This window comes from Siphateles boraxobius, unplaced genomic scaffold (genome assembly GCF_051911475.1).
Source record: "Siphateles boraxobius isolate OS27281-9 unplaced genomic scaffold, OSU_SipBor_1 55, whole genome shotgun sequence".
Taxonomy (NCBI): Eukaryota; Metazoa; Chordata; class Actinopteri; order Cypriniformes; family Leuciscidae; genus Siphateles; species Siphateles boraxobius.
In genome coordinates, this window is record NW_027509181.1 from 9958153 (window position 1) to 9984679 (window position 26527).

At 41.2% G+C, this 26527-nt stretch overlaps 1 protein-coding gene across 2 annotated transcripts in view; it reads right to left on the minus strand.

Annotated features, from left to right (window-relative positions):
- prkg1b (protein kinase cGMP-dependent 1b) overlaps nucleotides 1-26527 on the minus strand; it is a 235748-nt gene that overhangs the window by 180005 nt on the left and 29216 nt on the right. For both annotated transcript variants that reach the window (XM_077206124.1, XM_077206123.1), the window contains exon 2: nucleotides 15482-15648. In XM_077206124.1, the coding sequence (XP_077062239.1) occupies nucleotides 15482-15648 (167 nt within the window). The remainder of the gene's footprint in view (nucleotides 1-15481; nucleotides 15649-26527) is intronic.

Genomic DNA, 26527 nt, shown 5'->3' on the forward strand with positions numbered 1-26527 from the left:
TTGGATCTTTGTGGATACTAAAACAAGCAATATTTCTTCGGTTCCAGTCCGGCTGCTCTCACTCAAACCCCCAGAGCATTACCCGTAGCAGAGCTTTAGGCTAGATTTACTCTTTATTTGATTGCAAAGCGTTCATGCCTTTGGATTTAACCTTTACATTAGTGGTGCCTGCAGTTGACAAAGTCTCTTTAATTTACACTTGATCCTCGAGAAGGAGGTCTCACACATTGGCCAGAACAATTATGAGTCAATCCGAGCATGAAAAGATGAGGTCGGATCTAGTACTGCAATAAAGTCCAGTCTGAAATATTCAACTCCCACACACCAACTAGCACCAAATGCCAAACACTGCCCACTTCGGTCTGAAATATTACAAAATGGTATGACATACTTTAAACACATCATAAAAACAACACTTAAAAATCTACATCAAACCACATCTATAGTTCCCATGAGAGTCTTCACCCCAGAAGTCTCTCAGAACTAATTCATCTATTTTGGAAGTGTATAAATTGTTTTGCTACTGCACCCCAGGTTCTGTTTCCTGCTCATCAACAACTTGTTACACTCTGAATCATTCAATTATTCAACATTACAGTATGACAGCCTCGTTCATGAAATTAACAGAATCATTTCTATGAGATAGTTTTTAGGAACTTACTTAAAATGTACATTGTTTTCAAGTAAACCAATGTACATTTTATGTAATTTAATAACTTACTGATAAATGTATTCAATAAAATTAAAGTGGTATATACACATTTACGTAATGCAGGTCAACAACAGAGATTGGGTGGTGAATTTGCAACAGAAAAACTGGTAACACTTTACATTGAGTTTCCTTATGTTAACACTATTAACTATAGTGGTTACATTAGTAAACAAAAATAATTCTAAAGCATTTATTGTTGGTTAATTTCAACATTTACTAATACATTATTAAAATCAAATGTTGTATCTGGTACTATTATTTATCTGACCTTTTTATTTTTATTAACTAATGTTAACAAAAAATAATAAAAACTGTAAAAAAGATATTGATCATTGTTCATTTATGTTAGTTAATGCATTAACTAATGTCATTATTGATGTACTATACAGTTAGTGAACCGAAATAAATCAACACTGATCTGAATAATTTATTAATTCTCAACTGTTTCCTGACTGTTTACAGGCAATAGTCTTTTAGAGCTTCTTTACAGGAGAATTGAATTATGTTTGCATCATTGATGTTACACTTATGTTCAGAACGCCTGTCTGCCTTTTTGTTTAAATAAACCTTGTTTATATGTATATCCTGTCTTCAGTCCATCTTCATCTTGTGACAACTGAATCATTTTCCAGTTTATCTCTGTAAAGCTGCTTTGAAACAATGTGTATTTTGACTTGACTAACTAATGGAGTTACCGCAAAACATTGAATGCGGTTGGGCTTATCAGCCAATAGAGTGGCACAAAAGAAAAAAGTCTCTGGTTACGTATGTAACCCTAGTTCCCTGAAGGGAACGAGACGCTGCGTGACAACGCTTTGGGAACGCCCCTACGTGAGTGCGTCATGAAGCACGTATGAAATCAGTCCAATGGCGAGACGGAACGTCATAGGCGGGTGACGTCATCGACCAGGAAACTATATAAGCACCCCAAAACACAAGCGCGTCAGCTTCTGATAAAACTGAAGCAAGTGCTCACGGGCATGCCGGGAGTATGGCAAAGACACGCAGCGTCTCGTTCCCTTCAGGGAACTAGGGTTACATACGTAACCAGAGACGTTCCCTATCAGGGAACTCGAGCTGCGTGACAACGCTTTGGGAACGCTAATACCAACGCCGCCATACGAGCAAGTGTCCGTCGTGTGAAGTCAGAGCGCGCATTCGGATGAAAGCATCTGCGCCCCTGGAGTGGAGCTGAAGTCAAGATGATAAAACTTAACGAATGTATGTGGTGATGACCATCCTGCCGCGTCGCAAACATCCTGAATAGATACTCCTGACAAAATAGCCTTAGAGGCAGCCATACTCCTGGTTGAATGAGCCCGGACAGCCAAAGGAGAAGGCTGACCGACGGACTCGTAGGCAAATGAGATTGACTCGACCACCAACTTGCTCAACCTCTGCTTAGATACTGGACAGCCCTTCTTAGGGGGTCCGAAGCAAACGAACAGTTGTTCACTCTTTCTCCACAGGGCAGCTCTGTGGACATACGCATCTAAATCTAAAAAATGGAGGAGGACAGAAAGCCTGCAGTACAATAGGCCTGACCACATTAGTTGGAACCTTGGGAACATACCCCGGCCTAGGAAGGAGGAAAGCCTTAACCATGCCGGGTGAAAATTCCAAGCACGAGGGAGAGACCTACAGAGCTTGAATATCTCCTATTTGTTTTTAATGAAGATATAGCAAGAAGAAATACAGTCTTTAGAGTGAGGAATTTCTCAGATACTTCTTTAATGGGCTCGAACGGTGCTAGAGAGAGACCTTCTAGAACAACCGCCAGGTCCCAGGTCGGCACCCTCGTGCGAACTGCTGGCCTCAGCCTCAGAGTCCCACGAAGGAAACGGGTTACAAGTGGGTGTCTCCCGGTAGAAGCACCACTCAAAGGGACGTGGTAAGCAGATAAGGCCACCACATACACCTTCAGTGTGGAGTGGGGTAACCCTGTGGAGAAACGCTCCTGAAGGAATTCCAGTACTGCACCCACTGGGCAGTTAACTGGGTCCAGCTGGTGTTCTCCACACCAAGAGGTGAACATTTTCCACCTCAAGGCACATCATTTCCTAGTGGCCGGAGCTCTGGAGTGGAGGATGGTCTCCACGACCTCAGTCGATAGACCAGATTCTATGAGCTGGGCCCCCTCAGAGGCCAAGCCCACAACCTCCATAGATCTGGGCGGGGGTGAAGTATCGACCCGCTCGCCTGAGAGAGAAGGTCCCTCCTGATCGGAATCTCCAGAGGAGAGCCATCGAGGAGAGATATTAGGTCCGCAAACCAAACTCGGGCCGGCCAGTACGGGGATACCAACAGTAGACTTACCCCGTCCCGGCGAACCCTCTCCAGAACTCCTGGGAGCAGAGCAATCGGGGGAAATGCGTACAGGCGTGACCTCGGCCACTCCTGTACCATAGCGTCCAATCCCAGAGGGGCTGGAGGACTTAGGGAAAACCACAGTCGGCAGTGTGATGTTTCCCTGGATGCAAATAGGTCTACCTCGACAGGACCGAAATGTTTCCATAGGAGCTCCACCACCTCGGGGTGGAGTCTCCATTCCCCGGGCCTCGGCCCCTGCCTCGACAGGATGTCTGCCCCCTGATTTAAATACCCCGGGATATAAATCGCCCTCAATGAAAGAAGCTTCCCCTGGGACCATAGAAGGATCTGGCGAGCCAGCTTGTACAAAGGGCGCGAACGCAGACCCCCCTGATGGTTTATATAAGAGACCACAATGTGTTTTCTGACCGGACAAGAACATGATGACCTCTGAGGTCTGGGAGGAAGTGTTTCAGAGCCTGAAACACCGCCAGCATTTCTAGACAATTGATATGCCATTGAAGATGATGGTCCTGCCACAGACCCTGAGCTGAGCGACCAATCAGGATCGCCCCCCAGGCTGTGAGAGAGGCATCCGTCGTTAGTGTTGCACAACGACAAAGAGCCCCCAACACAGGACCTAGGGACAGGAACCAAGGTTCTTTCCACATAGCCAGGGCACGGAGACACCGTCGCGTGACCTTGATCTTGATTTTGAATGGCAGACACAGTGCCCTGTAACGGCGCACCGGCAGGGAACAACTGGTCTGACCGCTCCACACCGCTCCTCGGAGCGAGCGAGCATCCCTCGGGAAAGGGCTCGCTGGGACCGTCTACGCCCCGGCACGCTGGCGGGGTTGGCAGAACGGGCCCCTGAGGGCACCGAGAGAGAACGGGCGCCGTGTACTAAGGCAAACAACTTTCTCTCTTGGTGGGGACCACCCTCAGTACCCTGACGTTTGTGGCGTCAGGGCTTCTTCGACGAAGCCTTCCTGGCAACAATAACCGTCCTCAGATCGGCTTTGCCCCTGGAAGACCTCGACTGAGAGCGCCACACCTCGGCCCAGTCTTGCTCGGGAGGAGCACGAGACGTGACGCTCCTTTTCTGTTGCGCCCTGTGCGAGGAGCTACTCGACGGCCGGGGCTGCTCTTTTCGCCCAGCAGCCCCGGGGACATGCACCCTGAGGGGTAGGAACTTCTGGAGTGCCGCTGCCTGCTTCTTCTCTTCCTGAAACCTCTCGATGACCGTATTTACAGAGTCACCGAAGAGGCCAGCAGTTGACAGCGGGGCGTCCAGAAGGAAGGATTTCTCTTTCTCCTTCATGTTGGAAAGATTTAGCCATAAGTGCCTCTCCGTCTCCACCAGGGTTGCCATAGAACGGCCTACTGATCTGGCCGTCTCCTTGGTGGCACGGAGAGAGAGATCGGCTGCCTGACGTAACTCTCTCAATACATCAGCACTCATTTCCTGCCCCTCACTAATGTCTTTCAACAAACCAGCTTGATAAGCTTGCAGAATGGACATGGTGTGTAAACAAGATGCTGCCTGTCCAGCCGCCGAGTAAGCTTTGCCCACCAGAGCCGAAGTGTTTCTTAGTGGTCTGGTGGGCAACGCCGGTGTCTTGCGAGTTAACATCTCTATAAGCTCCTCGCTAGCAGGAGACTGAAGTGATGAGTCCCCAGTCTCTGCAGTATCCACACTTTCAACGTCCAGTTCCTCAGAACTGGATAGCTGAAGTGATGGTGCCTCAGCCCGGGCGGAAGAAACCGCAGCGCGTGCTTCCAAACCCGGATCTGAGGCGCTGGATCTACCAGGTAAGGGCAGAGATAGGGCAGAGCCCGTCTCAATCTCCACTGATAGATCCATCTGCGAACCCCACGATTGATGCCTATGCTGTGCCTCGGCAGCAGCGGGACCCAAACCGCGGGGAGAGCGCACCGAACCACTCTTCTCGAAGAGGGCTCGGCGGGAGCGGATCGTTTTCATGGACAAACGCTCGCAATGCACACAATCAGCTCCCTCGAGAGCTGACTGGGCATGCTGTACTCCCATACAAATAACACACAGATCGTGACTGTCCCCACCCGTGATATAGCGTAGGCAGGGAAGAACACACTTTCTGAACTGCTGTTCGCTCGCCATTTTATATATATATATATATATATATATATATATATATATATATATATATATATATATATATATATATGTGAATATCGTCTCTTTTATAGTTTTTTAAATGTGAAAAACTCCTGCCTAGCAACTTCTAGGGACAGACAAAAACACTTGAGACACAGACTGATATAATTCACACACAGAGCGCTTGCTGTAGACTCAGAAGCTGACGCGCTTGTGTTTTGGTAGTAGTCTTTCTTCAATGAAGGCTCAAGGGGTCTAAAGAGACAGCAAATCTGAACATTCTGCCATCATTTACTCACCCTTATGTCATTCCAAACCTAAATGTTCCACAGAAGAAAGAAATACATAACAGTTTGGAACGACATGGGAGTAAATGATGACCCAATTTTCATGTTGTGATGAATTATCCCTCTACCCTGATATCATCTCATCTGGAATAAAGAATAATCACAGAGGAACATTCATCTGGGCTGGAAACTACTCTCTCTTAACATGACAATCAAGGTTATATTGTCCAAAAAGTAAAAAATTTCTGGATCACTAAATGATTGACTTCATTTTCCTGATGCATTGTCCCAATTCCTAATAATTCCTAGGGCCAGATTTACTATACAGGGCAATTGGCGTGAGAGCACAATCCCATAAAAGTGCTGATGAGAAGTGGAAAGTTCAAGTTCAAAATGGGCATTTTTACATAATTTTGAGTGTATCCATGTGCTGTCTGAGAGGTGGGCTTTCTGTGTGCGCACAGAAACGATATATCACAGCACGTGAGTACCGAATTAAGTTACTTTCACGGTGTCTTGCGCTTGAAAGGCTTAAAATCACTTGAACATTTTAACTGATAAGACTTAAAAACACATGAAAATTATAAACTTTCTTGAAGCAATACTCGCCCAATCTTTCAGATAGGTGATTATAGTTTTAGGGGGGCCGGGACGACAGACAGGGGGGCTAAAGCCCACTAAAAACGGTTTAGAACTGCCCCTGAGCGGAACTGATAGAACAGCAGATTATTTCCATTTGTTCCCCTCCGTTTGGCCTAAAATATCGTGTTTGAGGTCATTCAGTTTGAAATGTTGACTACAAACATGGAGGTATTTGGCGGCGTTCTCTCCATATTTACAAATCTTTGCACCCTTTAGCCACTGCCTACAACGCACTGGATCCTTTGCTGGAACCGAAAATAACTTGCTCCCACTAAACTTTCACTCTTTGAATTCTTGGAACAATACAAGTCAACACAATTATGACTAAAAGTTTGCTAAGAAGTACTTCCTACTAAAGCAAGGTAGTATTTTACTGTGGTAAGCATATCCATAGCAGACTAGTGGGAGTGGCCTTGGATGGCAACATGCCTAATGCATTATTGGTGTTGAAATTCTTACCTATTTGGCAAAAGGGAAGACAACAGCCATTTTTGGCTGAAGTATCCCTTTAATTTGAGGGTTTTTGGGTGCTTTTATGTGATTAACAGACTGAAATCTAAGTCAGTTATCATAATTTTTTCTAAAAACCTTCCAATTTTTACTAAAAAAAGAAAAGGAGTAGTAGTTTGGAACAACATGAGTGTGAATAATGACAGAATTTCCATTTTGGAGATGAACTACCACATCATGCAACAATTTACATGAGAATGTATGTGCAAATCAATCAGAGAAAAAAAATGAATGAGCCTCTTTATGTGTTTTCGCAGTAACCTGGAATTGGATGTGTCACTTAAACAGTGAGATTCCCAGACAGCTAACATGTTTTCTCACCATATTCACACACATTGTGCTCCACAGTTATACCCCATGCTGTGTTTGTGGGGCACAGAATATTAAAGCGGATGTAAATAAACTACCCTGGGTGAGACTTCATGTGGTTGCTATGCAACCATCGGCATGCAGGGACAGTTTGTGGCAGTTTGGCCAAAGAAACTGTTACTTGCTGTTTTCTAGAGCAGAGATCCGCTGCATCTGCGTCTTTCTAAAAGTAAATGTGGCAAGTCATGCTCTCAGTGTTCACATCTCACATGGCTAAGTATAGCTCAGTTTCATCATCGCTTCTGTCAAGGGGGGCTTTTCCTGTTTGGATCACACTTACTTGCGTGCTCGAAATGTAGTGGGTCTCTTGCCAACTCCTCAACCTATGTAAGCAGGAAAGGAGATCTTGCGCAAAATGTTGTCATTATTTTACGTCACGTATGGTCATCATGAAACATGTTCTTTAATCCAGCATTACTCATCATTGGTATGACTTGGCAGAACATCATTGAATTCTAATAAAGCTTTAGTGTGACGCATGAAACCACAGATGACGGCCCTGAAAGAAGCTTGATAGCTAAACACTGGTCTTCTTCTAAAACAACATGGAGGTGATTTTATTGACAGTTTACTTAAATTGTAACTGATTCGTCAACTGTTAAACACTTTGACTGTCTGGGAATAGTTGTCACAATCTGTTTTAATGAATTTTTCTGTCTGGATGCAAATCAAACTCCAAATGAAAAGAAGCGCCAAGAAAAAGGCTGGACTTCCCGGTATTAAGATGTGTTTCGGTCAATCGGATCACATGTGGACGACACAAAATACAGTTCTAAATAGGGTCTAAAAGGTTTGAGCTTGTCCACTTTTGACCACTTCCAGAGGTAGTCGAAAACGCATTCGACAAGATTGCTTTCGTAGTGTAGACGCTCATGTGATCGAATGTGTTCAGGAGCAGCGCGTCAGCGTCGAGCAGGAGCGTCGTGTGAGCAGCAGTGAAGCGGGGCTTTTGGCACAGAGTCTATTTTTGCTGCGCTGCTCGTGCTCAATTTAAGTGAAAGCACACTTTTGTTGGACAAAATAAATATGATTTCACCCAAAAAGTGCCCAAAATGCACATCATTTGCATGTCTGGTGTGTTTTAATAAGAACTGGAGTAGGTTATGTCAGAAAAGAAAATGAAGACTCAAAAATATTTATAGAAAATGTACCTATTTAAACTTGTTTTTATTATTTCCCAATCGTTTCCCTGCACTTGCTCCACTTGCCCAAGCTTAGCGCTTGTTCAGCCTGGCAGGACATGTGGCAGATGAGAGAAGAACTGTTTGTGAAATAAAACTTGCCATTGATTTACAAGTAATTGCAATAGGCCTGTGTGTGTGTGTGTGTGTGTGTGTGTGTGTGTGTGTGTGTGTGTGTGTGTGTGTGTGTGTGTGTGTGTGTGTGTGTGTGTGTGTGTGTGTGTGTGTGTGTGTGTGTGTGTGTGTGTGTTTGTTTTGAGAAATATCTTTATACTGCAAGGCTATATTTATTTTATTTTTATTTGCTATTTATATATTATTTTCTTGTTTCCTAAATAAGCAAATATATCTATATACAAATATAGATATTTTTTTGTTGAATATTGGAAGTGAAAATGGTTCTTCCATACCATAACACTGCATAACACTACACCAGGAGTAATAATTTATATAGTTCTATTTTATTTAATTTGTTCAAAAAATGTTCTATGTTCTATGCAAAATGTTCTATTAAAGCTCCAGTCGGCAAGTCAGCAGATTGAGTGGACTTAGGCAAAATTTTTTATGTTTACAACTCTCATGCCCCTCCCCCACTATCAACGAATACCCTCCCACCGAGTTCGTGGCTTCGTGCTCGTCAGTGCCAGTGCACCAGATTTTCTGTGAACGTGCCCGTCTCATCAGCATCCATCAACACCATGAAGTATGTTGTTATTGTTGTTTTGTCATTTTGGAGTAGATTGTTACGAAATGGATTACCCACCAATTAAACGTAAATAAACACCATCGTCTGTCTGAAACGCTATTATTGCTGTATGTGGCAGACATGGTCATTGTACATTTTTCTACTGCTTATATATCAGAGGTAGTAAGATAGCACATACAATAACAGTAGCTTTACTACTGTTCTTACTCTCGTAAGAAAGAGAGTAGCATTGATTCTTCCTAAAAGCCGAACTTTATCCCTTCATCTGGACATGTTTATCCACCTAACGTTACATTCACACGGATTTCAGTGCAAACAAACGAACCTGCCCAACAAGTGCTAACGTTAGCTATCCATACCAACACATTAGGGCAAACATACTAAGATTACTAACATAACACTAAGAAATAAAGTTACTGGTTGATAAAGCACAATTACCTGTGGAATTACTATAACACGTAAGAAATAAAGTAACTGGTTGATAAAGCACAATTACCTGTGGAGAAGAAATGTTGCAAGCTCTGCATCCAGCTTGAACCCAATTAAATCACGTAAATCTCTCCACCTTTCAAATGCCGGATCCGATGTTGATCCTGGTTTATTTACGCACTTTCTTTCTTTACTTCTTTATTTTCAGCAGGTGTTCTCTTTTCCTGTGTTGTTTTGGACCTCCTAGCTCTTGAGGTTAACCGAGGAATTGGAATCTTTTCCGCCATCACTCTTCATTACTGCGCGAACTTCAGGCGTGTGCATGTGATTGTAACGTGCGCGAGAGGTGGCGTGTGCACGACCTGTGATTGACAGTCAGATCTCACACCCCCCTGCGCTGATTGGACCCGATGATCCGGGACGGGTGGATTTTTCCAAAACAAATAACACGCTCCAGGTGGAGTTAGAAGCTCGGTCTTTTTTCTAAAACCACTTTATTTATGTTGTTCTGTCGGATTATAGTGTCGATTTCACTGAATATGATCAAAAAATTGTTGCCGACGGGAGCTTTAAAGAAAAGATACAAAATAAATATTTGTGTTTGCTGTAAAAGTGGTTAGAAAAAATGTAATTGGAATCGGCTTAAATCGGTATCGGCGGGCCAAACTCTTGAAAAATCGGAAATCGGAATCAGCCTAGAAAATTGCAATCGGGGCATCTCTACTAGAGACCCAAGTTGTAAACAGAGTTGAATGCCAACAAACCCATAATGTTTCTGCCAAACTTGGGGGTTATTATTAGCCTATTATTATTATTATAATTATTAAATTATATAACAAAAATATTTTAAATATATTTTCCTGTCTGGATGCATTTCAAACACCATATCACTACGGGTTTTTCAAGAAGCACCAGGAAAAAGGCAAGACCTTAGGGAAAAGCTTTGATAAATATATGTCACCAAAACATAGAGTGTTTATGTCAAACATGGAGGTTCTTGGTTATTAATATGATCTGCTTGCACAAAGGTTACATGTTTAACCCCAGTAGAATTGACCCACAGGTTGGAGATGTATTAAGATCATAACCTTTCCTGTGTATTGTCAAAAAGGGTCTGCTTAAAGGATTAACTTTTAAAGCTAAAGCTACCATGCTTACACGTAGACCAAGATACATGCATATCACCAAAACACACATTGCACACAAAGAAAAGAAACATCAGGAAGATACGATGTTTGATGTAATAATGCAAATTTCCTCACTGACAGGAAGTACACTGTCTACCAGTACTGGATTAACAGAAGGCAGTTTGCTGTCCCTACTTCTCTTCTCTAAACAAATTACCGCACCTCGAAGGAATCTCTGTTAAGATCCTCAAATTTGCAGATAACATGACGCTGATTGGCCTGATATGCGACAACACCGGATCTGTTTATAGGAAGAAATTAAAACAACAGGTGTCCTAGTGCATTCAGAATCTATAGCTGAATGATCTGAAGACAGTAGAATTTTGGCTCATCACAGCACCAAAGATCCAGTCAATACACCATATATATATATATATATATATATATATATAAAATATATATTAAATTAAAATTTTAAATGGTGAATTATCAGAATTATTAAGGTTCTCCAAAGCAGAAGTAGTCGTAGTTTGGAAAAGTTCTATATGGTGAACGGAAACTACAACAAAGATATTTTTTGCGTGCCCATTTGCTCCAAATAGCAAAAGAAAAAATCCACAATAACATTTCTATGACTTTACAACATAAATATTGAGAGATTGCGTTGTGTTGGTTAGAAGAGAGAAAGATTAATTCAAAGTAGCATGCACACACCCATAATCACTCAGACAGGTTCTCGATCAAAAAGAAACCTGGCTAAAATACAAAAAAAAAAACCAGTACGCTGCTATTCGTGCTACCAGAGACATATATTAACTTGCAACATTTCACCAAAAAGGTCTTGTATGCCTGACGAAGACCTTGTGGTTGAAACATTGCAAGTTAGCAGTGTGCCGGTTCTTTTGTTTTTTTAGCTATATTCGCTGTCACTCCCTCAGCCGCTGTTTTAACTAGTTTTGTGTAATTTGATGCTAATGTAATATAACACAAAGTAGTGATTTATAAAAATATAAAACACTGCTAGATTTTTTATGTTAGCAACTGTGGAAATGTGTCATCACAGTCTTGTAGTAAAATTCTACAAGTCAGGCAAGCCACCAACTATTCAATATAAACATCCCTATTAAAGAGGAAGTAAGTCCTGAGAAGTTCAAGAACTTCAACCTGCCACTGGAAGTGATGGCCCAGTTCTACAGTGGCATCACTGAAACTATCCTCAAATCATCCACATCCATCTGATAAGGATCTGTCATGGCATTGAATCCAAGCAAGCTGAAATTCATCAGCTGCAATCTGCCCTCCCTCCTGGACCTTTATGTGTCAACGTCTAGGAAGAGGGCAGTCAGAGAGCCTTCATGCCCTGCTCACCACATCTTTCAGTGATGCCGTGCATGAAGCACCACAGAACTGTAAAAACAAATGTCCAGGCACAAAAACATATTGTATTACTTCAGCACAGAAACAAAACACTACAACAAAGAGATAACAGACTTCAAGCACATACTATACTAATGCACTTACTGGAATATATCAACGATTAGCTGAATACCTCAATACCAATTTAAAACCCAAACGAATGAGTAAAGAACAGATTAGATAAAAAAGGCTTTAAAATCAGTTTATAATTATTTCATTACAACATAATAATTTAAATCAATAATTTCAATATGTCAGAGGATACTTGGACAATATAGCTAAATTTCTGATTGTATTTAGATGTATCTGATATGTGAAGCTGAGCACAAGGAATCTCTAACGTTTTATCATTAACAGCTGTCAGATTATTATGTCCATAACCTTGAATTCCTTCATTTGATTCCCGAAAAAAAACCCCGGTGACCTGTTGCTTTAAACATGCAATTGCTCAAAATTCTGTGAAACAAAGGCGTCTGTTTGAAATTAATTCAACAAATTAATAAAAAATGAAGAGATGTTAGAGATTAAGGTGTGTGTAAATTGAATATACATTATCATTTCTAGTCATTCAGTAGTAGTTTTGTTGAGCTATTGAAGATTACTGTTTTGGCCAGTTAAGGTGAACTGTGTTTCTCTCTGCCATTCTGATGTTTTTAAACAGGTTTCACAAAAATTCTCTCCACCTACCATTGGACAGAGAGTCCCGCCCAAACTCATGTCATTGATTAAGCCACTGTCGCCGGGCTGGTATGCGAAAAACAAACAGAGCAATGTTTTGAAAGGTGAACTACAACAAGTAGTAGTGCAAAGAAACAATCTCTTCACATACTTGTTTCTCTGAAAAACAATGCTACTGCCAGTTATTTTACTTTAAAATGTTTTTGTTTTGGTCTGTGCAATACCGCACTTGCCAATTTACCCAATAGTATTTCGCCACCACAGGTTGACCGTTGGCGGAAAACACAGCATATTGCAGCCATGGAAGCCAACGAACAAACTCGGTCAGAGATGACAGATTCTCCCCGACCTAAAAAGCATCTACACCCATCGAAAAATCTCTATGAACTCATGATAAATCAATAAATTAACTCATCAACTTACAGTGTAGGTAAGTCCCCTCGAATTCCATTGTCAATTGCGCTCGTTCCTGTTGCGTGTCCTCAAATGTAACTAACCCTAAACCAAACTCTAACTAGTTAATTCATATTACTTGAGTACAATGTAACTGTGTCACTTTCAAATAAAGTGTAACCTGTTATTTTCTATAAAATATATATCTATAAAATAAAGGTCACTTGATTGATGCTAAAAACGCTTACTAAATACGTTAGTAAGGTGGACCACAACCAGTCTTAGGGGGTTAGGAATCAAATGAGAGGGCCGACACAGGGGCAAGGCAATGAATTTGAGGAAATTAGCATCTCTGTCACCAGAGGCTACTAGCAAGACATATTCGACAGGGACAACAATACACCAGGATGAGGTGAGCCGCCTGCTGAGTGCACATTACTGGGAGCAGAATGAAAGGTTTAGAGGTAAAGAGCATGTCTCCTTAGGCGACTGGCAGGGGTTAGTTTGGAGAGGAAAAAGTGGATCATGGGTGCAGTGCTGTGAAAAATCACCACAGTAAGTGGCTCTACTTAACAGAATGGTACATCTGCCTCACATGAATACCAATTCATAGTCCTTCACAGGATATTTCCACTCTATTTTTGGAAATGCCAAAATTCTACAGCACTTAATGATGAATTTTTTAATGTGACTGGAACATTTTGGAAGCAATCTTTTTCTTGCAACACATCCAATGACCCTTGATACTGTTAAAGCAAACTCAGTTTGATTTATTTTATGTCCATGATATCAGTTGCCAAACAGACACTGTGAAATCAGCTCAAGAGACATCTTCAGGGCTAGAAACCATCTTAATAATGGTTAATATTTTCAAAGTGCAACTTGAAGACCAATTCGGCACCATACCGTTTTTTTTGTTTTTGTTTTTTTTACAAGGTGCACTTCACAATCAACGTCAGACTATTTTTCAGACAGGCCATAAGTGAACTTTTAAATGCTTCCAGAGCAGCACAGAGGGTGGCCATGCATTCAGAAACCCCTGTGGCGTCTGAAACCAACCATGTGAACGACTGAACCCATCTAATAGGACTTTTGTTTGTGGTCAAGAAAAAACAAAGGAGGTTTGTTCACAAACCGCATAAGAACCTGCGACAGACCACTCAGAAATATAACATGATAACAGAGGAAAGAAATCTACATGATGTCTGTGAAAAGATCCGAGGTGACCATACAATTTGCCATTCAACCAGGCCGCCTGGAGATGAAAAGCTAAATTGGAAGTGCATTAAATCAGGCTACAGTTATTACTCTTCAGGTTCAGTTTTAAACCAACGTTCAAACAGCATTAGCCTTTTTCAGAGAGCTAAACATGGTTCTGTTCACATATTGTTTGGCTGTAAACTATAAACAACCAAAATAACAGAATCGACTCTTACATTTTCAGGTCTCGTCTGGTTTGTGAACCCGTTTCTTCTACTGTGGCTACAAAAAACAATAATTTATGAGCTACTACATGGAGTATTTCCTTTTATAACAGTCATTAATTTAAAAAAAAATAACAATAAAAATGGAGAGGGCATTTGAGAGCTACTACAAACTGTATCCTCATAAAATCTAATTTACAAGTGATAACTAATACTCACAGAGCAAAAACCAAACCCTAAACTATAGCTATAAACTGCTTAATCGTCTAGAGAGTTTTTCCTCCAGAACTCCATGTGCTGACACATGTGAAATATTCCTCACATTACTCAACCAAAAAAGAAAGATATGAGGAACAAATTCACAGTGTCTCTTGAATTGTTAATGACATGTTTCATCAACAGAGGTCAAAAATACTTCTACAGCATTTTTTAACCTTAGTGTATGTTAATTTCAACATTTACAGCCGTGGTCAAAAGTATTGGCAGTGACATAGTCCTACATAAATTAAAAAAATAATCTACAAATATTGGAGCAGCAAACTTTGCGAAATACAAAATGTATTTCACTGCCAATACTTTTGGCCTTGGCAGTACTAATACATATCAAATACGTAATCAATCTGTTAACATTAGTTAACACTGTGAATTTGCATGAACACATTTTTAACAACTGTACCTAAAATTAACTACAACATTAACAAAGATTAATAAATGCTGTAAAAACATATTGCTCATTGTTAGTTCATGTTAGCTAATTAATTAACTAATATCAACAAAACTTGTTTTAAAGTGTTCCCGGCTGTCTCATCTCATGGGGTGAAATGAGGTAAACTGGGACACTTTTTGACAGTCATAGCAATGTCAAAAAGTGGTTCCATTTTACATGAAGTCACCCTATATAATATGCTAAACATTTATTTTGTTTAATAATTTAATAAAAACATGTCTTTTTCAAATTATGTATGGACAGTACATTTTCAGGATTCAAAATAAAGCAATGCAAAGACTGTGTATTACATGGTCAAAATGTTGTGGCAAAGAACACATGTTAAAATCAGAGTAATACTCAGCCTGGTCTGTAAATCATCTGGTACAGTAGTAAAACACAGTAAAGTAAACATATAAGGATAAAGCAAAGAAACTTGGACATGACCTACCTTCCATGACATAGACCAGGGAGCCCACATCGCCTTCTTTGATGATACAACTTTCTTTATCATACTCCACAGGGTACATGCAGTCCACAATCTCCTGAATCTGAGACAGCTCCAGGTTCTTCATGAAGTCATTTTCAAGAATGGCCTCTTTGATTAGTTCTTTAGACCTGTGGATAACGAGGATGAAATTGCTTACTTTATAAAATCAAAAACAGATAAAGTAAAAAATGTACCTTTTTTTTTTTACTGGAAACAGTCACAAATCTCACACTATCAAACCAGCGTTTAGCTCACTGATTCTTGAGATATGAGACAAGTCCCGGAATCTTACTGCAATGATTAATAGAATAATAACTTATTTCTTTCTCTTTTTTTACTCAGCTAAATATCCAAAGATAACCAAGTGTACTCGATAATCAAATTACACCTCTTTTATAAAGTGTCCTAGATGTATCCTTACTTTCTGTTGATACTCAGATAATAACAAGAATGTTTTGCTATCGTTCCCATTAATGTTCTCTGAAAGTTGATTACGGGAACATTCCATTTTATAATTTTGCAAACATTATGGGAATGCTACTTTTAAATTTTCTCTGGACATTCTGAAATAAGTAGTAACACTAAAACAACCATTAAATGAACATACAACTGAAAATTGTCAGAAATTTTTTTTTCCATGAACAACGTATAAATATTAATTTTTGTGCTAACATTATTAAAGACTAAGGGTGCGTTTCTCAAAAGAATTGTGAGCAAAGTTGATCGTATAGAGACCATCGGTGGTTCTACAATCTACTTACAATGCTTCTGGTAAATGCACCGAGATAACTTTGAAAGAAAATTTATTTAATGTTACTGGAAGAATGTTTGTTTATAACTTTGATAGAACCTTGCAGAATGGTAGTCAAAGTTCTGATGACTGTTATGTTTTTGCGGGGAAGTGGAGAAAGGATTTATTCTTTGCAAGATAATCCAAATGAGAAACCATATATCCAAACAGGAAGACGAATATAATACAAATGGGAAACGTAATGGCTTTACAATTGGATGCAAAGACAACAACCAACAAACAAAAACAAACAAACAGTGGTATATACACACAGTCTAACAAGGGTTAACAAGGCACAGGTGTGGTTAATCAGTTGTCCTGATATTCAATAAGGGTAACTATGGTAACAATGGTAAACAGGAACAAACCACAGGAAGAGAACACACAAGAGACAATAGAAACATAAACAACACTTCAAAATAAGAGTCAATATAACAAAGTCAAGAAACACAAGACCAAGTAACACGTAACAAGAATGTTAGCAGGGTACTTATTAAAGTGTAGCCCACATAAACTGTACAGGGCTGAAGTAATTGCTGTGATTCTCCATTCCCCTAGATGGCGCTGCTTCATGTTTATTGTCTGAGTCACTCTATGGTGCGCAGCTAAAGAAGATTTGCGATCTTTTTTTCCTTTCCTTACTTTGTTATTCCTGTTATGTCTTTTGACAATGAAACAAAACCAGTCGGAGATAATTGATATGTTTATCTTCACTATTCTATTGTTGCTATTTGAAACGCCATTTTGTTGCATATATGTGCGTTATGATGAGATGGCGTAACGTGAATTCATGAATGTTTATTTAGCTACGGGGTTTCCCTAAAGGGCTAATGTGTTGAGCCAGTATAATTTGTAACACCTTTTGCCTTCCTATTCGTGGCTATATGATTATAATGAGTTACTTTCTGGATTAGATCTGTTTAAACCTGTAAAATAAGCATTTTGCACTATTCACACATATTCTTACTGACTGTATTCTAAATCATATTTGAGGTGACATGTTACAGAGTGCATTGTGTTCATGTTTAAACCGAGTGATAAAGAATTTGAGTTATATTGATTTTGAATGTTAGTGATGAAGCCATATACAGCTACTAATTTGATGTTTTGCATTTGCTGTATGCAGACTGGTTTTTTTGTGTGTCCATATTTTGCCACTGTTGAGAGAGATTCTACGGCGAGCCAGGTATCCTGTGATTCAGCGATTCAGTGATTCTGGAATGTGACTAACCAGTGGCCATCAATTCACCAAGTGGATGGACTGCACATTTTCGGATACAACATACAGATAAGATTTAAGAGATCTCCAACGTTATCACACACTGCCGGGTATTGATTTGAAACAAGGCCTTTTGTTCGACAAACCACATCGGAACTGAATTGAAACTCAACTGAGTTGAACATTGAACTATTTGACTGGACTGATTTTTTTTTCTTTTCTTTTAACTGACTGACTATTTTGGGGGATATTGTTATTACTGTTTCTTATGTATGTTTCACAATCCCTGTGGCATATTAAAATAAATGTTTTGATATTGCGTTTGCTATTCAAACAGAGGTCGTAGCCAATTCATTTCAAGAGTCGAACCTAATTCTGATTTCTACTAACTTAATTATCACTAAAAATAGGTCATTGTGATATTCTCATTGATGTCTTAAGTAACGCTAGTTACAGTTAGTGGCGAGCCAGCCAGGAGTGTTTTGAGCACGACCAAGACAGTTGAACGTACATTCCAGAGTTCTAGATACGTACTGCCATTTCCGTGACTTATTTCCATTTTTTTGGAGGTGTTATCACTTTTTGCATTGAGTGAAACTGTTTACAGTGTAAACATGGATGTAGAACAGGAATTCGGTATCAAGACAGACCGGTCCATTGTTGTGTTAGGCGTCGCCCACACTGACAAAGACGAAGATATTCCTGAAACCCTTAAAAAGTATGGTACAGTAACTAAAGTAGTTAGGCTGTCAACCACAGAAGAAGAGGATAAATGTAATGCCATTGTAGAATTTGAATCAGCCGCTGCTTATGCTTTGGTTGAGCCCAAGTTACCTTTTGACATACAAAATATAAGGGACACTGTAGTGACATGGCGTGTTGATAGCATTTAAGTACTCACACAGACAGTCACAGACTCTAGCGACTCTGATGCCAGTAGCAACACTGACTTTGACCACAGAACAGCGCCCCTCATTCATCGATCCAGGAAGAAAAATGACATTTCTAAGCCCTCCCCACATGCTTCCACGCAAGTGAAGATAAAGCCCAAATCAACAGCTAGGGGAAGGGTCGCTCCCACTTCGGCTGATGACCTGGATGAGGAAGTGTTGAATCCACCAGTGGTGAGGCGGATTGTTGTTGAACATATGATAAAAAACGATGCACCAAAGTCTCAAAATGATTCCAAGAGGTTGCGTTCATTCTCTGGCAGAGTGCCTAAGCCACCAGGCGAAGCCGACTTTGAAACTTGGCTACTCCTTGTAGAGCTGATGTTCCACGATAATGTCTCTGTTGAAGCGCAGAGGAGGAGAATATTAGAGAGTTTGCTTCCTCCAGCCTCAGATATTGTTAGACAGCTAGGTTCATCAGGTCATCCCAGAGACTACATGAGGCTGTTGGAGTTTGCTTTTGGCCTGGTAGAAGACGGCGAAGAGATATTTGCTAGATTCCTGAACACAAACCAGGATCCAGGAGAAAAGGCTTCCACTTACCTGCAGAGATTGCAAACGCTGCTGAGCACTGCAGTAAAGAGAGGAGGGGTTAGGCTGTCTGATATAAACCGGCACCTGATGAAGCAGTTTAAGCGTGGCTGTTGGGACCACGACCTTGTTCTTCAGCTAGAGCTGAAAACTGATAAACCCCTTGACTTTGCTGAGTTCTTACTGCTGCTGAGAACTGAAGAGGACAAGAGAGCTACCAAACTCGACCGTATGAGCCGCCATTTGGGGACCTCCAAAGGAAAATCCTCAGTGAACATCCAAAAGGTGGCCAACTTCTCTTGCCTTACTGATAACAATGCCAGTGTGTTACAAGCGTACATATCTGAGACTGAAAGCTTGAGGAAACAAGTTGCTGAGCTGCAAATGCAACTCAACGCCAAGAAATCCAAAAAAGAGAGAAGGCGTGAGGCTGCAGTTCTTGAGTCTGGCCTACATCCACCCCCACCCCGAGCTGAGGCTCAAGTTCACAAAGCGACTCCCCAAGTTACACCTGGAGCACAGCCAAAGGCCTGGTTCTGTTTTAGATGTGGGGATGATGGCCACATAGCCAGAATGTGTGAGAACCCCATGAACAAAGATGCAGTCGACTTGAAATACAAGGAACTGAAGTTAAAGCAGGATGAGTGGAAAGCAAGACAGGGCTCTTCTTTAAACTGGGCGAGGCTCCGGTAGAGGGATGTCCCGGAGCCAATGACCGAGACAGTAGTCCTAAAAATAAATGCCAAACCCTAGAGGCCAAGTGTTTCTCCACTGGACCCACTAGAGATGATCTCATGAATGGATTAGTTGGATCAAGATCATTAGTTAACGTCACCATCGGAGGAATTCAACATGAGTATTTATTGATTCAGGCTCACAAGTGACCACAATCTCCAAGTCATTCCATGACTCCCACTTAGCTTCTCATCCAATTTGTCCTTTGGCTAACCTAATTGAAGTAGAGGGGGCAGCAGGCCAGCGTGTGCCTTATATTGGTAATATTGAGATCGAAATACTCTTTCCAGAGACTTTCACGGGTAGCCCCAAAACGGTTAGCACGCTAGCCCTCGTCATTCCCGATTCAAGTGCCTCTGTTCATGTCTCTGTCCTCATTGGAACTAATGCTTTGGAAGTCTTGTATGAAGGGTTCAGTGAAGAGATTGGTGGGCCTGTCCCTGAAAACTGTGCGTATGCTGTTCTCATCCAACAACTGCACTGTCTGTATAAGAATAAAACACAAGGCAAAAACAAAGTGAATACAGTCAAACTTCTTCACAAGAAGGCAATAGTCATCCCAGCAGGCCAGAAAGTTGCAGTAGATGGCTATACGAGGAACGTGAATAGTCTTCCTGGCACTCCCCTATTGGTAGATTGACTATCTCATTCATGCTTACCAAGTGGATTGACTTTTTGCAGTTATGTCATGTCAAGTCCCAAATGGACATCTTTTAAAGTGCCTGTTTTGCTCAAGAATGAAACCCCACGCATTGTTACAGTGCCAGCACACTGCGCCTTAGCAGAGCTCACCGTTCCATTATCTGTTTCCCCACTTACCTCTTTAACAGGCAAAGACCTAACCAAGAGTAAACAGTCACCCTCTGCTAGCACCGCAACTGGGTGCTACACACTGCACTCAGTGGCTCCAGAAAACCTCATCACTTTTGATTTTGGTGACTCTCCACTCTCCGAAGGGTGGAAAGAAAGGATTACAAAGAGGTTGAATTCAATTTCTGAAGTCTTTGCGAGTGGTGACCTTGACTATGGACATACAACAGCAGTCAAGCACAAGATCCGTCTTTCTGATCCAACACCCTTTAAGCAGAGAGTGAGACCCATCCACCCATCCGATTACGAAGCTGTCCGGCTCCATTTGGAAGAGCTGTATGATGCAGGCATCATAAGAGAGTCTGAGAGTCCATTTGCATCACCAGTTGTAATTGTAAAAAAGAAGAGTGGCAAAATTCGATTATGCGTTGATTACAGAAAATTAAATGCTCAGACCATCAAAGATATTTACACTTTGCCAAATATTGAGGAGACTTTTACAGCTCTGACAGGATCGAGATGGTTCTCTGTGATGGACTTGAAGTCAGGCTTCTATCAGGTGGAAATGGCAGAGTAGGATAAGCCTAAAACAGCCTTCGTCACTCCCATGGGGTTTTGGGAGTTCAATAGGATGCCGCAAGGGGTAACAAACGCTCCAAGCACATTCCAAAGAGTCATGGAGAAATGCATGGGCTTCTTGAACCAAAATAAGTTCTTGTTTTTCTTGATGACTTTATTGTGTTCTCAGAAACCCTTGAACAGCACGAAGAGAGACTTATGTGAGTTTTGAACAGACTGAAAGAGTTTGGGCTCAAGTTTTCGCCTGAGAAGTGTCATTTTTTCAAGAAGTCGGTAAAGTACTTGGGACATGTTGTCTCGGAGAATGGAGTAGAAACTGACCCTGAAAAGATTTCTGCGCTCACAACTTGGCCCCGACCAAACAATATTAGAGAGCTTAAGTCCTTTCTTGGTTTTACCGGGTATTACAGAAGATTCATCAAGGACTTTTCAAAAATTGCAAAGCCCCTCAACGATCTGACTGCTGGCTACATTCCGGCAAAGCGGAAATGCAAAGCCAAGTCCTTTTCCAGCACCGACCTTAAGTCACCCTTTGCTGAAAAATGGACAGGTAAGTGAGAACAAGCATTCAGGGCTCTCATAGGAAAGTTAACAACTACCCCAATTTTGGGCTTTGCCAATCCTCAACTGCCATACGTTCTCCATACTGATGCTAGTCTTCATGGCCTTGGGGCGGCTCTGTATCAACAGCAGGATGGACAGATGAAAGTGATTGCCTATGCCAGTAGGGGGTTGTCAAACTGTGAGCGGAGATACCCCACACATAAACTGGAATTTCTTGCCCTGAAGTGGGCAATAACTGACAAATTTTCTGACTATCTCTATGGAGCCGAGTTCACCGTTGTCACTGACAACGACCCCCTGACTTGATATTTTATCATCCGCCAAACTAGATGCTGCTGGCCACCGGTGGCTAGCGGCCCTGTCAAACTTCAACTTCAGCATTCAGTATCGGGCCGGCAAGAGAAATCAAGATGCCGACGGCTTATCCAGGCGTCCGCATGACCTTGATGAGACAGATGTGAGTGACAAAGCTGAAGACGATAGAGTTTTGCAGTTCCTCTCAAAGTTTTTAAAAGAACAGAGTGATATCACTTTTCCAAAAGAAGCAATTAAAACTGTATGCCAGAGACATGACCTAGATGGAGCTTTCAGTACGGGGGAAGAGAGTAATTACTCACCTGTGATTGTTGAATCCCTTGCCATGGATGCAAGTGCTATCCCAGCCGAGTTCACTCATGCTGATATGCTTCCAGGAACCAGCACCCTTCCCAGAATTTAACAGTTGGAATGGGCTATAGAACAGGGAGCTGATCCAGTAATCAGCAGAATCATGGACATACTCACCACAGGAAAGCGCCTCTCCTATCGTGTCAGACAGAAAGAGGACAAAGAAGTACAACTCATGCTTCGAGTGCAGGATCAACTTGTCATTAACAATGCGGTCCTTTACCGTAAGAGGATGAACAGTGGTGAACCATTTTTCCAGCTGGTTCTTCCCACAAAGTATCGTGAAACAGCTCTAGAAGGTCTCCACGATTCAGTTGGACACATGGGATTCGAGAGGACCATCGACCTTGTCCGTACGCGGTTTTATTGGTCAAAAATGTCTACAGACGTAGATAAGAAGTTAAGAACCTGTGAGAGATGTATTCGACGCAAAGCAAAAGCTGAGAGGACAGCCCGTCTTGTGAACATTAGGACCAGCAGACCGCTCGAACTAGTCTGTATGGATTACCTGTCTTTGGAACCTGATGGCCGTGGGACAAAGGACATTCTAGTAATAACTGGCCATTTTACAAAATATGCTGCCAAGACAGTAGCCAAGATGTTGTGGAACAGTTTCTTTGTTCACTATGGCATACCTGAGCATCTACATAGCGATCAAGGACGGGACTTCGATTCTGCTGTAATCAAAGACCTTTGCCTGCTGTTGGGGATCAAGAAAACCAGAACCACCCCTTATCAACCACGTGGCAATCATGTGGAACGGTTCAATAGAACGCTTTTGGAGATGCTTGGGACTCTAGAAGAAGAAAGTTAGGCCAGGTGGCGTGACTATGTGCAGCCTTTGGTGCACGCATACAATTGCACCAGAAATGACACAACAGGCTTTTCTCCTTACCAGCTAATATTTGGGAGGCAGCCAAACCTCCCTATTGATGTGGCGTTCGGATTACACCCGGAGGGTCAGAGCAGAACTACTCACACTGATTATGTGAAAAGGCTCAAAGAAAATCTGTAGGAGAGCTACCGACTTGCAGTAGAACACAGTGAAAGAATCGCTCAGAAAAACAAACAGAGATATGACATGAAAGTCAGAGAAACCATCTTGGAAGTAGGAGACCATGTTCTCGCTAAGAATGTCGGAGTGCGGGGCAAACACAAGATAGCTGACCGCTGGAGTCGAACTGTTTACAAAGTAGTGAAACACATAAATGATTCTCCTGTTTATGTTGTAGCACCTGTTCATTCTGATGGCCCTGAAAGGACACTGCATCGTGACTTGCTCTTACCTTGTGGCTTCCTGGCTCCATCCATCAAAGCATAAGTGAATAGGCATAAGCAAAACAAAGCCACCATGCAACCTGCTCAGACTCCAGTGTCTGAAGAGGGAGAACGGCTGGAATCATATGATAGTGAGGAGGAAGTTGATTACGATTATCCAGAAGAAATGCTGGTGACAATTCACCCACCTGTCACTGTTGTGCATGAAATCCCTCAGATTGAACCTAGGGCTTCTTCAGGAGAGGAAAACAAAAATGAACAATCAGAGCAACATGAACCTGAAGATTTGAGTGTGAATAATGTCCTACAACAAGAAGACGTAGAAGTGCGAAGATCAGTTAGACATAGCGTAGAGCCTGACCGGCTGACTTACCAGACGTTAGGGAACCCCTTGACTCTAGTTATGCACTCCTTGTTGAATGGTCTTGACCAGGCTTTTACAAAAGCTTTGGACTTGCATCCCACACTGAAGTTTACTGCTTTAAAAACATACCAACTGAATACTATATAAGTAGCTATAGATACATGCAGGGACGCATGCACATTCAGGGGGGGAGAATGTAGCCCACATAAACTGTACAGGGCTGAAGTAATTGCTGTGATTCTCCATTCCCCTAGATGGCGCTGCTTCATGTTTATTGTCTGAGTCACTCTATGTTGCGCAGCTAAAGAAGATTTGCGATCTTTTTTTCCTTTTCCTACCCTCTCGTCTAGTGCATCGTGAGATGAAGATGAAGCAGACCACTTAACACACAGGATAAATAATTTTCAATGTTATTAGCTAGTAAAAGCGGAAAGAAGTCTTAGTTATAGTAAACTGCCGTTTACACTTTTGTTTTCCTTGTTTTAAGAATCTTCGGTGAGTACAACAGAAGGGAGACTTTTTGCTTGCATTTCACTTTAAGTCGATTTAAAAATATGAAACTATAATATATTATGTGCACTTTTTTACTTTGTTATTCCTGTTATGTCTTTTGACAATGATACAAAACCAGTCGGAGATAATTGATATGTTTATCTTCACTATTCTACTGTTGCTGTTTGAAACGCCATTTTGTTGCATATATGTGCTTTATGATGAGATGGCGTAACGTGAATTCATGTATGTTTATTTAGCTACGGGGTTACCCTAAAGGGCTAATGTTTTGAGCCAGTATAAGGGATGTTTGTAACACCTTTTGCCTTCCTATTCGTGGCTATATGATTATAATGAGTTACTTTCTGGATTAGATCTGTTTAAACCTGTAAAATAAGCATTTTTCACTATTCACACATATTCTAACTGACTGTATTCTAAGTCATATTTGAGGTGACATGTTACAGAGTGCATTGTGTTCATGTTTAAGCCGAGTGATATAGAATTTGAGTTATATTGATTTTGAATGTTAGTGATGAAGCCATATACAGCTACTAATTTGATGTTTTGCATTTGCTGTATGCAGACTGGTTTTTTTGAGTGTGCATATTTTGCCACTGTTGAGAGAGATTCTACGGCGAGCCAGGGATCCTGTGATTCAGCGATTCAGTGATTCTGGAGTGTGACTGTAACCAGTGGCCATCAACTCACCAAGTGGATGGACTGCACATTTTCGGATACAACATACAGATAAGATTACAGAATACAGACAGATACAGAAAATAGATCTCCAACGTTATCACACACTGCCGGGTAGTGATTTGAAACAAGGCCTTTTGTTCGAAAAACCACATCGGAACTGAATTGAAACTCAACTGAATTGAACATTGAACTATTTGACTGGACTGATTTTTTTTTCTTTTCTTTTAACTGACTGACTATTTTGGGGGAAATTGTTATTATTGTTTCTTATGTGTGTTTCACAATCCCTGTGAAATAGTAAAATAAATGTTTTGATATTGCGTTTGCTATTCAAACAGAGGTCGTAGCCAATTCATTTCAAGAGCCGAACCTAATTCTGATTTCTGATAACTTAAATATCACTAAAAATAGGTCATTGTGATATTCTCATTGATGTCTTAAGTAACACTAGTTACAAAAGCATTTACAAAGCATTAAAACTAGGCAATTTCAAAGTCAATGTTCTTCCTAAAGATCTTCTTTCTGTATTTATAACATCAAAAAGAGATAGTCATTTTTGAAATTGCAAGAGCAAAATCAATCTAAAATATTGGGTTCCTCTAAGAGAGCTGAAACTGAGTCACATGCAAATCTCTAATTTTTTCTTGAGATCCCAGACACCTCCATTCAACACCACAGCGTGTGAGATTATTCACAGAAAACTGTAAACTTCTGAAATAATCAGAGAGAATCCCCTATAGCTGGGTTTTTGAATGCAATCAATACCTCATCATGTCAATGGATGAATTCCTTTGTAAGGAGTGCATCTTGGCTTTGCATGATGAGTCATTTTCATTGACAGTTCAACACAGTTCATTTGACAGTGCTTGTCAGATGGCCTTGCTTGTGCTACTGCATTCTGAGTTCTCTTTCAAAAATCTATTTTTTAATCATGGAATGGGTAAATGTGATTATTTAACTATTGCACAAGCAGGTCTGCTTGTGGAAATGTTGCATTGCTTTTCTCCTTTGATTAGAAATGGCAGCGTGGCAGAGATGATGTCAAGAAATGGACCGTCTGTGCAAGAGTGCACAAGAACTGGAGTCCGAGGAGGACATGGAGCGGACAGATGACTGCTCAGATACAGTGCGTTACTACCACTCACACACTCCTGCTGGGTACTAATGTCCCATGGGCGGATGATAAGACCTCAATATCTGTGGATCTGCCTGGACTAATGACATTAACAATCAGCACAGTTTCTGATTCGTCATCCATGTGGGCACCAGCACTACAAACAATGGTGTTTTGTATATGAAACTGACCTCCCACCAAACATAAATCACT